This window comes from Heptranchias perlo, chromosome 25, assembly GCF_035084215.1.
Source record: "Heptranchias perlo isolate sHepPer1 chromosome 25, sHepPer1.hap1, whole genome shotgun sequence".
Classification (NCBI taxonomy): Eukaryota; Metazoa; Chordata; class Chondrichthyes; order Hexanchiformes; family Hexanchidae; genus Heptranchias; species Heptranchias perlo.
In genome coordinates this window covers 28,536,163-28,550,090 of record NC_090349.1, presented here as the reverse complement: position 1 = coordinate 28,550,090, position 13,928 = coordinate 28,536,163, and the positions used below count along the sequence as shown (strand labels likewise).

Here is a 13,928-nt window from a genome sequence, read left to right as displayed (position 1 = left end):
CCAGGTTACTGTTTGTTCCTTTCTCCTTCTGTTCTACACTTCTGGAGGCCGAACATCCTATAACTATGTCTTGATAATCATTCAGCCACTTTTGGAATTCTCTCCCAAAATCACTTTGTCTAGCTACTTCTCTCTATCACTCCAAAAGACTCTCAAAACCCTATCTTTCAACGCTGTATTCGATCTCTCCTCTAAATTCTTTCTTCTCCTGTTCTGTGTGCAGCTCCTTGCCTTGGAAGCGCCCGTGACCTTCTTCTATATGAAGAGCACTATATAAATGCAAATTGTTGTTACAGATGAGTAGTTGGGGGAGCGTTAATACATGATATGACAACAGACACTAGCCAGAACTGTACAACTGCACCATCCTCGAAACAGACTCAGCAAATGGAAGATGAACTCAATAAAAGAAGGTAGACAAAGTGGGTTCTTAATTCTCTTCTATTCAGGTCGAGTGAACTGTGTATACAGTTATTGGCATTGTATAGGATTGTAAAGACAGCATTGGAAAGTGTGCATTCCTTCAGAAAATACAAGGATTTATAAAATAAGTACTCTTTATATTTTACCTTACACTGGATGTACATTATGTGCAGCTGAGCCTCATTATCCTGCGTGATAATCTGCATCATATGGAGCTGCTGGAAGGCGTTTTCATCCACTCGCTCAACCGCACATATACGCTGGACTGGAATAGATGACCTCACCTGGCACATGTTACACAGTACAAAAATATAAGTGGATACTTGAGTCAAATCAAAGATTCTGATCCATCAGCTCACAGCTTCTAATTCAGGTTGTGGACTAACGTATTCTAAGAGCAGATTCAAATTTCAGCTGGAAAATGGAAAAAAAAATTTGAATCCAGAAAAAAAATTGTTAAATGTAAAGGGAAAAAATACAGAACAAAAATGTTTACCTAAATTTGTAAAACCTGGATTTGAAACATCTGCCCATATACTATAATAACTGAGATTAAAAATGAATGGAATAAGCCAGAGAACTTAAATTATAACAGTGTTCTTGTTTTTTATTGACTCTATACTAACACTGAACCCACAGAAACTGTTTCATTGAGAAATAAAATCTCCACAGGAAAAGTAATCGACCCGTGGCTAACTAAAGAAGTTTAGGAGAGCATTAGATTGAAAGAAGAGGCCTATAATGTTGCCAAGAAGAGTAACAAGCCTGGGGACTGGGAGAGTTTTAGAAACCAACAAAGGACGACCAAAAAATTGATAAAAGGGGAAAAAAATAGGAAACTAGCAAGAAATATAAGAACGGATTCTAAGAGCTTCTACATGTAAAAAGGAAGAGAGTAGCAAAAGTAAACATTGGTCCCTTAGAGGCAGAGTCAGGAGAAATTATAATGTGGTATCAGGAAATGGTAGATGCGTTAAACAAATATTTTGTATCAGTCTTCACAGTAGAAGACACAAAAAGCATACGAAAAATAGCAGGGAACCAAGGGGTAAATGAGAGTGAGGAACTTAAAACAATTAATATCACTAGAGAAAAAGTACTGGACAAACTAATGGGACAAAAAGCCAACAAATCCCCTGGACCTGGTGGCCTACATCCTAGGGTTCTAAAAGAGGTGGCAGCAGAGATAGCGGATGCAGTGGTTACGATCTTCCAAAATTCTCATGATTCTGGAATGGTCCCAGTGGATTGGAAGGTAGCAAATGTTACCCCGCTATTCAAAAAGGGAGGGAGAGAGAAAACAGGAAACTAGAGGCCAGTTAACCTGACATCGCTGGTCGGTAAAATGCTGGAATCCATTATTAAGGAAGTGGTAACAGGGCACTTAGAAAATCATAATATGATTAGGCAGAGTAAACATGGTTTTATGAAAGGGAAATCGTGCTCAGAGAGACTTGGATGTCCTCATACAAGAAACGCAAAAAGTTAGTATGCAGGTACAGCAGGCAATTAGGAAAGCAAATGGCATGTTGGCCTTTATTGCAAGGGGGTTGGAGTACAAGAGTAGGGAAGTCTTACTACCGTTGTACAGGGCTTTAGTAAGACCTTACCTGGAGCACTGCATACAGTTTTGGTCTCCTTATCTAAGGAAGGATATACTTGCCTTAGAGGCGGTGCAATGAAGGTTCTCTAGATTAATTCCTGGGATGAGAGGGTTGTCCTATGAAGAGAGGTTGAGTAGAATGGACCTATTCTCTCTGGAGTTTAGAAGAATGAGAGATGATCTCATTGAAACATATAAGGGGGCTTGACAGGGTAGATGCTGAGAGATTGTTTCCCCTGGCTAGAGAATCTAGAACTAGGGGGCCCATTTGCAGAGGGTTGTGGATGCTGAGTCACTGAATATATTCAAGGCTGAGAGTGATAGATTTTTGGGGTCTAGGAGAATCAAGGGATAAGGGGATCGGGCAGGAAAGTGGAGTTGAGGTCAAAGATCAGCCATTATCTTATTGAATGGCCAAGCAGGCTCAAGGGGCTGTACGGCCTACTCCTGCTCCTATTTCTTATGTTCTTATGGTCCTGCCCCATTCCCACCACCCCCAGACCCCACCCCCCTCACCCCTTTTACACTGGTATTCCGCCCAAGGTCCAAAGGAAATTTGGAGCCAAAATGTTGGTATATGGCTTTTCCATCAAAAAATATTGACATGTTAAGATAGTGTTTTGCTATTATAAAATATTGATATAAAAATGTGACTAGGATATAAGCCTATATGGACAGGCATTTGTAAGATTTTTAATCTATTACTTGTCGATTACCCGCAGCACTGTACTTGGCGAGTCAAGACCAAGACTGGTCTTCATACATTCTGCCTAAACCTTCTCGTAAGATCCAGTGCTAGTTGCTGAATGTCCACTGTTATAACATGATCATTACTTATTGTCCTGGATCTGATAATCCCGCTGACTACAAGTCAAAACACCCAGATCCAGATGCTGACATGTCATTATTCGGAGAAAGCTGAGAAACTCATTAATTTTGTAGCTCAACATTCTACACTTAAAACAATCAATCTAGCTGATACCAAGCAAGCTACACAGAAGGAGCTTACACAAATCAATGGCACAAGTTGAAAGCAGACTATTGGTAGCTATGGTTGGCTCACTATGAGCTATCGGTCACTGGGGAAGGTATAATTCAATGCAATGAATATATCAAGATCAAAATATATTTTTCTTAAAGAAAATAATCACATCAGCAGAATCTCAACATATTGTGCCGACCAAACACAACATTAATTTAAGTGGTTCTGAACGAGATGATAAATCCTTCAATTTCCAGGATCCAGCACTACTGACAAATGATCTTTTTGGGAACAGGCCGTCCTCGTCCCCACTTTCTTCCTGAAGGACTACTTTCTTTAAAGGTTTGTCCATTATCTTTGTCCATTATATTTGATTGACGTTTTTTTAAAGTCAGTCTATCTTGAAGGAAGGGAGCAATGTAGTGTATTCATCTGGACAATAAAGCGAGTACTGGGAGTTTTATGGTTAAGCAGAGACCATGTTAGCATGGCATGCTGGCAAATAATTAATGGGTGTAATTTTCAACTTTGCCACCTTGACATTAACCTGGAGAGTGAATCGTCTGCCCATCATAGAACCTGTCCAATTAAAATCAGTGGAACAAATATTGGGCGGGCTGTATAAAAGGTGGATGACCCCTCCACCAGGTTACCACCATGACGGCAAAGTTGAAAATTACCCCCAATGGGTTTATAAAGACAAAATGACACTGACTGCCGTGCCTAACTGAGATTGAGAGAGAGAAGGAGAGAGAGAGAGCGCATGTTGTACCAGTGTAGTTGAAGGAAAAGTAACAAACAAAATTCAGAGACACAGCATTGGAATGGTCAGATTTGCAGCAGAAATCAAAGTACCTTTTCCCCTCTGTGGTAAATGCTGAGTAGTTTCTACTAACTGCCTCACCACCATTGTTTTGTAAACAATTTTACAACACCAAGTTATAGTCCAGCAATTTTATTTTAAATTCACAAGCTTTCGGAGGCTTCCTCCTTCCTCAGGTGAGGAAGGAGGAAGCCTCCGAAAGCTTGTGAATTTAAAATAAAATTGCTGGACTATAACTTGGTGTTGTAAAATTGTTTACAATTGTCAACCCCAGTCCATCACCGGCATCTCCACACCATTGTTTTGGGGTAAGGTTGACTTTGGGTCTTCCCTTCATAAATGCACAAACAGCAGGCTAGCCTTCTTCAGACTCACTGGCCCAGAATTTACTGTGAAAATAATGGTGAGGCTAACAGCGCTCACCGTTATTTATGCGCAAATCACACTGCAACTTCCGACAAGCACACATGTGCAGTTAAACACGAAAATTGGAAGTTGCTGTCCGAGTTGCGCTGCCCCTCCATCAGCTTCGCAAAAATGTCATCTCCCCATATCTGACTCACCATTCAAATATATCGAACAGTGTGAAGTTCCTGTACTTATGTGGTAGATATGGACTAAACTCACCACATGAAGTTAAGGCTTGTCCATTCCAGTCTAAGCACCCTCTTAACGATGTGATAAGTCTTAATTACTGCCAACCAACCTCTCTGACACTGAAAATTAACTTTTACAAGTGTGGAGTCTCATTCCTTTAGCTTTTAATTGTTGTTGGAGATTTTTTAAAAACCCAAAATTTAAATACATTTTTTTCACCTTTTTCTTTCTGTCTCTTCTTTCTCTTTCTCTTAATCCAATCTTTCTTTCCCTCCCTTGATTTCGCTTTCTGTACTCTTTTGACATTCTATTCTAATTTACACTTCCTGGTTCAGACTCTGTGCTGCTCATTAACGATTCTTCAATCTGATTGGTTAAGGAGATACACAGTTGCTTGCCCGCCCACAGATGCCAGATGCCCTGTAGAGGGAGGGCATCACGATGTTTGGATCTCTAACTTACAGTAGCTTCCAGCGCAAAAGCTCAAGGAGAGTATATGGGCAAGGGCCCGCTGTTCGTTCATCACTCACAGTAAATTCTGGTCCACTGTTCTGCCTACATCAAAGCAGAGAACTCCACATGCATCAGTGCAGTGAAATTCGATTCCATCTCTGATTAATGAGGATCATACATGAAAGATGGGATAGTGATCTTCTGTGCCTATCTGAACTCAGAAAGCACCTTGGGAGGAAACCCAACAGAAGGCGTAAATGCTGCTTTGCGCTTGTAATTAAAAAAAACACTTCCTTTTTTATTAATTGAGTTTCTAAAGGGCCAAATGGGCATGGACCCAAACTTACTGACATAAGATCAGTGCAAAGGCATCCAGTGCTGATGATGGAAGAACACAACTGAAACTCAACAGCCCAGATTTTTCTGTCAAAATAATGGTGAGGCCAATGGCACCCACTGTTATTTATTTGGAAATGGTGCAGCAACTTCAGGCGAGGGGCAGATGCGCGGTTAAAAAGTTGCTTTCCGAGTTGCACCGCTCTGCCGTTAGCTTCGTAAAAACGGCATCTCACTGCCTGCCTCATCATTGAAATGTATTGAATGGCATGGTTGCTGTATTTGCGCAGTAGATACGAACCAAACTTGCAATAGAAAGATAAGTCTTGTCCGTTCCATTCCAAATACCCTTTTAACAATGTGCTAAATGTTAAATACTGCCAATCAACCTCTCTGGTATCGAAAAGGAATTATTACAAATGTAAAGTCTCATGTTGGTGATTTTAAAAATGTAAAATTTTAAATTTTGAAACTTTTTTTTAAACTTTACCTTTCTGTCTCTTTTTTCTCTCTCTTAATCCAATCCTTCTTTCCCTTTACATCTCTTTCTGTATCTGATTTGACATTGAATTTATCCACTCTAATTTACACTTCCTTCTCAGTCCTTGTGCAGTTAATTTCACAATCCTTCAATCTGAATGTTTAACGAGATGCACAGTTGCTTGCCCTGTTCACTCAGGACCCACATGTCCTGTTTCCCTCGCAATTTCAGTAACTTGCCTCGCAAAAAATTTTAAAATCTAAATGTGCAAGGGCAAGTCTAACTTATGGCACACGCCATTAGATGCCCTGCTACAGCAAAATCTGGGCCAATAGCAAAGCAATACTTCCTAAGATAAAATAAGTTGGTGTGTGCAGTGATGGAATGACCTAGCACATGTTCTGATCTATTTGTAAACCGACAACAGTATTGCCCCTCTTCTGTGGAGTTGATGATACAAATCTCGACCTATGGTTATGGGAAACAAAATGACAAGAACTGAGACTTATCCTAAATTCATTTTTTCATTTACTTTACTTAATGGCCCTGAATTCCCTTGAGGATTCTGCCAGGCTCCTGCCATAATTCCAGCAGGAGTCTGCTTGAACCCAATGGAAGAAGGCAGGGGCTCAGTTATGCTAAGTCCCCGCCAACTCCAGCAGTTCTTGGTCGGCCTTGGAACAGACAAACCTTCCACCAACAATATCAAGGGGGTGGAGCCCAGGGCAGGGATTCCCTACATCAGGAGTTCACACTTCCCTGGCTCAGAAGTTACTCAGCTGGTATGCCAAGAGAGATGATGCACATCAGTCTCCAGAGAGGTGCATGAGGGCCCCACTGAGGGGGGAGGCAGGTAAAGGAAGTAGTCTGGACCTCTGAAGAGGAGTTATGGCTTTTTTTAAAAAATATTGTATTGGGTACGGGTGGGAAGGAGGGTCAGGGCAACCCTTCCCCTTGACAGTGGGCAGGATTTTCCACCCTCAAGGCGTAGGTGCTGGAGAGGACCCAGTACTGGCATGAGTGCCTTGTTGCAATATGGTGACACCACAAACTTCAGCAGGGTTGCTGGACCAGTAAACATAATCCTGGCGTAACAGCTGGGATCGCAGTGCGTAGATTTTTTTTATTCGTTTATGGGATGTGGATGTCGCTGGCGAGGCCAGCATTTATTGCCCATCCCTAATTGCCCTTGAGAAGGTGGTGGTGAGCTGCCTTCTTGGACCACTGCAATCCGTGTGGTGAAGATTTACAACAATGTCGACCCCTTCCCCCTTTTAATAAATCGTTTTGAATATCCTTCAAAGAACGATGTTTACCTCAGGCAGTGAAGTGGCTATTGTGATGTGAACAAATGTAAATTATTTTCAGCTGCTGTATTTTGCCTTAAATATTAATTTATTATTCACGTATGTGGTGCCTCTCAATCACATTGCTGTCGTTATATGTAAAAAAAAAACAGTATTGTATATATAAACATTTTGTTCAATGTTAATAGCTTAGAAATTACAGTTAGCAAATGCTTCAAATATTCAAATGACATTCCTCTGTCTAGTATTTTAATGGAGGTATTAACCCATTTATTTTAAATGGATTAATGCCTTGGTTAAATCAGTAGGGGAATGTCATACAAATGTGTGCAAAATAAAAATGATCCAAACAAGCCTATAATCGTGCTCAGAAGTTGCTTTGGTCAATTGTTTGATATCCCTGTAGGCACTTAGGTTTTATACAACATACTATAACTTCCTGACTCATGATTGAACCATTGGAAAAGCCAAACAGTTCATTGAAATGGAAATGAATGGCTCATTTTAATTTAAAAGAAAAACCTGGGCAGACAGTTAGCATACACACTATTGTGAGGCTGCTGTTACTATGGCTGTTACAGATATTAGAAACACTGCACTTTAGGTGAGGTCCATCTCATTTCTTCCTTTGAGCAAGGCACCCAATCAATATCTATAAAGACTGAAGCATTATGTTATTGCCAAGAGTACAAAATGTACTTGGGAAGAATTCTATCACACTACCATTATGAATGAGGGAAAATGCCCTCTATAAAACAACATGAAATTATCAACTGTTGTAATAATTGTTTTCTCCTTCAAACTGACAAGAAAATCTATTTTATTTTTAGTTTCTTCCTCTCACTGTTTCAAATTGAAGTGCGGTTATAAAACCCTAGTGTGTTCCGTTTCACTGCAGTCTTTTCTGCATAATTAAACAGCAATAAACTATGATGCATTAACTAAATTTGTACTGCACAGTTCAGATCGGTAACTCTCCGCATGTGAGAACCATTGTCCAATCACTCCGTAGGGCCCCACATCAGTGCTCCACTACTGCACTACCCTGCTGCTCTCTGTGCCAGAAACCAGATATAACTTTTCAAATTTATGAACGAATGAATAGTTTATCTATATATGTCAAATGAATATATTGGAAAATGATTATTCATTACATTATTTTCATGAGGAATGCCAGAAACTATTGAAAGAGTTATTTATTGGTTTGATCTCGAATCATTCGTGCATAGTTGAAAGCAGAGTGACTTTAAACCAGCAACAGATTTTTCCCCTCCCAAGGGAAAAGTTTTCTTTTAAATGAAACTAACGATCCTAAACATTAAGACATGAATTACAGTATCAATAATAAAGATGGTTGGTGTGTAAACTCTTGAGGTTTAGGATAAACAAAAAGGTTGTTTGGTAAATCTACAGAATGGGAGGATGTTTTAACATCATCTAGGCTAAGATCGGAGTCCCAATACGGAACCTGCACAGCTGAATTGAGCCAATTCAATTTGGAAAAAATAGGAATTTGACCCAATTTAAAGCAATTTAGATTGATATACCCCAGCCTGTTTCAAAACCAAAAAGGCAGCCAGGAATCTGAAGTCCAAAAAAATTACTTTATATGAATATATAGATCTGCACACCACCCTTTTCCTTTAGAGGTATATTTTTAAGACAGCTGCAGGCATATGAAGCTCTAAATGTATGAATCATGCATTCTTATTATTATTACAACTCTTACCTGCCAATCTGGAGTCTTGGCATATGAGAGGGTTTCACTGCTAAGCCAGAAATAGCGTTTTTTGAAGGTGAAACGAGTGACGAGGTTGACACCCTCTGCTTTCCGTTTGTGCAAGTAACCTTCTTTAATCGTCACTGAAGGGTGGAAGACTACTCGTTGCTGAAGTTCAGTAACTAGAGAAAGAAAAGTTACACATGACCTCTGGTGCCTTTTATGCACTTTCAATTCTCCAGAGACTGGAAAGAATTTGTAATGTAAGAAACAAGAGGTAATACCCAATGCGCCACTCCTTGGCGGTCCAGGAACACCTCACAATGAGCCAAAAATCATTCCCGCAATAAGGGAGGAGCTCAACAGCGCTCTCAGTTTTTAGTGGCGAATTGAAAGAGCAAGATCCCGTGTTTGTACATGCGCAGTAAAACATGGAAATTGTGAACTTGCTCCTAGTGGTTTGCCAGCGGTATGACAGCTTCAAATTAAAGGGACATCGCACTCTGCAATAAGAGAAATCATTGAAAAAGTGCAAATTTGCTTATCTGCCCTGCTGGAAACTAATTACGCCACAAAACAGGTATGTTTAAAAATACCAGGTCTAAACTGAGTTTTTAAAGCGGTTAGTTTTGATGACTGCCAAACAATTAGAAATTAACTTTTAAAAATGTGGAGTCTCATATTACTCCTTATTTTAATAGTTTTTGGTCATTAAAAAAAAATTTAAATAATTTTTTTATTTTTCCTTTCTGTCTCTTTAATTTAATTCAATTATTTCTCTGGCTTTTTATTTTTAAAAAAATTAAATTTTTATTTACAAAGACATCCAAGATCCCAGCTTTAAATGAATGAAGTCTGCTTGCCTGCTTGAGCAATGCAGCCTGAATCTTTGGGCGTGACTTCTCTTCCTGACAGATTTTGTGGCCGTGTCGTCTCCTCACAGACGTTTCCAGCCACGCGCCAACTCACGCTGAGCAGAGGGCTGGGATGATAGCACATATTTTGTTTACAGTTCAAATTCAAGCAATTCGACGCCACGGAGCCCGCAGTAAGTATTTTCGTTAATTAAGTTCACAGGAGCTGCGGTGAGCGCTGCCTCGCCGCTCTGCGTGATTTCTGGCCCAATATTGTACACTCCCAGACAGTGTTTTTCCATCTATTGCGACCAAGGAGCAAAGAACTGGAATTTTTACTCCAAGAATGGTCGTTCCCATAACATGTAAATATAAGAACATAAGAAATAGGAGCAGGAGTAGGCCAATCGGCCCCTCGAGCCTGCTCCGCCATTCAATAAGATCATGGCTGATCTGATCCTAATCTCAAATCTAAAGAACACAAGAAGTAGGAGCAGGACCCGGCCACTCAGCTCCTGGGCCTGCTCCGCCACCCACAGGGCCTTGACCGATCCAAACTCAGCTTCATGTCCAATTTCCTGCCCGCTCCCCGTAACCCCCAATTCCCTTTACTTCTAGGAAACTGTCTATTTCTGTTTTAAATTTATTTAATGATGTAGCTTCCACAGCTTCCTGGGGCAGCAAATTCCACAGACCTACTACCCTCTGAGTGAAGAAGTTTCTCCTCATCTCAGTTTTGAAAGAGCAGCCCCTTATTCTAAGATTATGCCCCCTAGTTCTAGTTTCACCCATCCTTGGGAACATCCTTACCGCATCCACCCGATCAAGCCCCTTCACAATCTTATATGTTTCAATAAGATCGCCTCTCATTCTTCTGAACTCCAATGAGTAGAGTCCCAATCTACTCAACCTCTCCTCATATGTCCAGCCCCTCATCCCCGGGATTAGCCGAGTGAACCTTCTTATAGAAATCTGTGAACTGGTTCAAGGTTCAGTCAGAATTTCTAAACTAATTTAGGAATCCTTTGAACACAGTTAATGGGATTATGCAAGATATATAAGCACTGGGATTCAGATTCCTTCAAGTGACTCTGCATCGTTCTAACTTGGTTTTCTTTCAATTTCCCCGAATGGGATCTTTCACAGGTTCATTGGCCGACATTGGCTGATTCCCATCATATGTCACATGAAGCCAAATACAATCACCCTCTTCCTCGCAGTAATACTATCAGGTTTTAAAATGTTGGTCTTCAGAATTTGAAATTATTGCAAAGGAATAAGGAAGAAGAATGGCCCTATTGTAGGTCATTTGAAAGACTGTTAAATTCCACATTAGTAATGTGTGATTTGGTGACGCACTGAACAAAAAGCCAAAAAACTGCAGATGGTAGAAATCTGAAACAAAAATAGAAAATGCTGGAAACACTCAGCAGGTCAGGCAGCATCTGTGGAGAGAGAACTGATAAGATAAGGTTTTGGATGCAGACCCTTCATCAAAACTGGAGGATATCACAGATGAACAGCGTTTAAAAAGGATCAGAACAAAGGGAAGAGGCAGAGAAAAAAACACATGAGAAAAGAAACAGTAAGACCAATAAAATGCCTAAGTGGAAAATAGGAGATGGTTAAATGGCAGAAGTGACGTTAGCATGAGACATTAGGAGGCATAATGGGAGAAATCAAAGAAGTTAAAGATATTTACGAGACACAGAGAATGTATGGATAGCTGCAGAGTTGGGGGATTAGGTGGATAGAAAAGGAAGCAGGAAAATCTGCGAAAGTAGCCCAGGAACCCAGGAGCCACAAATGCTGGTTGACCTGTTGAGTGTTTCCAGCATTTTCTGTTTTTGTTGGTGATGTGTTGAAGTGGCTTGGTTCAAGTTGCACGAGTGACTGATACTGGAGACTCAATCATCTGCAAGGATACAAACACTAACACTCCACCTGTATATTGCCGATTGTCTCTGTGACAATTACATCAGGTCCACATTAGTTCTCATGAAATTATACTAGATGTTGGGAATGAAGGTTGAGTAATGCAGTGGGTTTTTAACAACTCTGGGAGTGGGTTTCGATCCAGTTCAGACTGATGCGATGAGTACCTCCTCCGTCTGACTGATAAGGGTCCTCAGTGACATCAACTTACACAATCTCACGCCAGTTCCCATCCCCCAATATAAAACTGTAACCACAAAATGGGACTCAATTGGCAGTCCCATTTAAACTGCCTCTACAGATGCTAGGTGTGGGAAATAGAAAATTTTACTTAAGTAAGGAGAGGTCTTCTGAGACAATATTGAAATATTTTGTTTGGGAAGATTACTGTGCTTTATTCTGTAACTAATCAATATTGTACTGATCTGGGAATTTTTGATGCTGTCAATGGGTGCTAAAAGTGGAAACTTTATATCAATGACAAGCAAGAATATCCATCTCCTAGACTACCCACAGTTTATTTTCATCATAAACCTCAACAAAACAATTCCACCAGAACCTAATATGCAAATAAAAAGGACTGAAGTAAAATTCACACTTAACAAGTCTCACTTATCTGGAGTCAAATTCACTCATTTAGGTTCAAAAATGTAAGTAGCCTTTATGTATATCACTCCTAAAATAAGCACAGCTCCGTGTGTTTAAATAGATTTGCAATCACTCTTGCTCTCTGATTCCAAATCTCACTATTAATATTTCCTGGATGTTTACAGCTCTGATAAAAAATTAAGAATATAAAATGTACAATAAAATAATACCACAGCATTAAGACCAAAGGTTTCATTTACTAATCTTTAAAAATGGCAAAGCAGTTAGTTTGCTATCTGTCTATCTGAACTAATGCTATATTATATAAGTAGTCTGGGATGTCCTGAAAGGCAAGTTATTTCTTTACTATGCAAACTCATGCAAAAATAAAGTTTCATTACTGAATTATATATCCAATATAAACCCATGACTGTTCCCCCTAAAGCGTACATACATGCACATACACACACATTTCCTCTCCTGGAATAATCAGGGCAGATAGATCAGCTGCTACTCTCTGAAGCTACCAATTAGCTTCTTAACATGCACATTTGTTACTTAGAGTCATACTGACTGGATGTGTAACCTTTGCCCACTTACCAGCAGAGGGAGTAGGGCTACATGAGTACAAAACACTGCCTGAAAGGGAGGTGGAAGCAGATTTAACAGTAACTGTCAACCAGGAATTGGAAATATACATGAGAAACAAAAATCTGCAGGGCTGTGGGGAAAGAACAGGGGAGTGAGACTAATTGGATAGCTCTTTCAAAGAGCCGGCACAGGCATGATGGGCCGAATGGCCTCCTTCTGTGCTATAAGATTCTATGGTCTAAAATTCCACATATACTTCAGATGGAAGAGAAGTTAATGTTTCATGCATCACGTAGGGTTTGGGGCAATTTTAGCAACAAAATGAATTGCTTGTACAGTGATACAGAAAGAAATGGAATGTGCTGCCTCAAAGGCAAATATTGCAAAGACACAAGTGTGTTTAGTGTCAACCTCCTCAATTATTTACTCAGCGTTACCTTTCCAAAGATAAAGTAGCACGATAGGATAGTCTGCTCGAGCGCCCTGACTGAAGCATGTTTAAATGACGACAAAAATGATTCTCTATTGTCTAATCAACTCCCCAAACACAAATTAAGCTTATATAGCCAAACCAAATATAAACCTTGAATGTTTGTATGCCAAATAGAATGTGGAAACATGAAACTGAAATTGAAAGATATTATACGATGAAGAATTGCTCGAGTGCCAGTCGGTGGAAACTGGATAACTCACTGGTGGTGATTTTTACGTTTCGTGCAAAAATGGGTGTGAATTCGGCAGAGTGACCTCTGCGCCTGCCCACTGGTGCCAGCGTAAGGCCTGAGCCATTTTGAGGCCCGAGCCTTAATAACATGATGCTGGTGAGCTGCGGGCACCAAGTGGGTAACCCGCTGCAGCTCACCAGTTCTAGGAGGGCGAGAAATCAGCTGGCTCCCTAGAATGGGCTGGCAGCAGGCCAGAGGTTTTTTTTGAGGGCCCAGGAGGAACACTCTTGGTCTATTTAAGGACTGCTGGTTAAGCCGTTCAATGCCTGGTACAACGCGGGGGAGCATGCACAGCCCACACTGCACCCATTTACATCTGAAAATTGCAAGTGAGGTCCTACAACTGCTGTAGGAAGGTAGGCTGCTTGCCCATTTACAGGCCCACCTGAAAATTGCATCAGGCAGGCCTTAGACATCAATGGGGCTGCTGAGGTGGACCTCTCCCTGTTTTTCAATTGCTGGCCGCCCATTTTTCAGGCGAGAAACGACAACCAGGAGTTGAAAATTGCC

At 40.5% G+C, this 13,928-nt stretch overlaps 1 protein-coding gene across 1 annotated transcript in view; it reads right to left on the bottom strand.

The window, feature by feature from the left end:
* LOC137342166 (rasGAP-activating-like protein 1) overlaps positions 1-13,928 on the bottom strand; it is a 213,856-nt gene that overhangs the window by 24,840 nt on the left and 175,088 nt on the right. Inside the window, exons 17-18 of the mRNA XM_068005891.1 lie at positions 8,735-8,907; positions 570-707 (exon numbers count right to left, since the gene is read on the bottom strand). Coding sequence (XP_067861992.1) covers positions 570-707; positions 8,735-8,907 — 311 coding nt within the window. The remainder of the gene's footprint in view (positions 1-569; positions 708-8,734; positions 8,908-13,928) is intronic.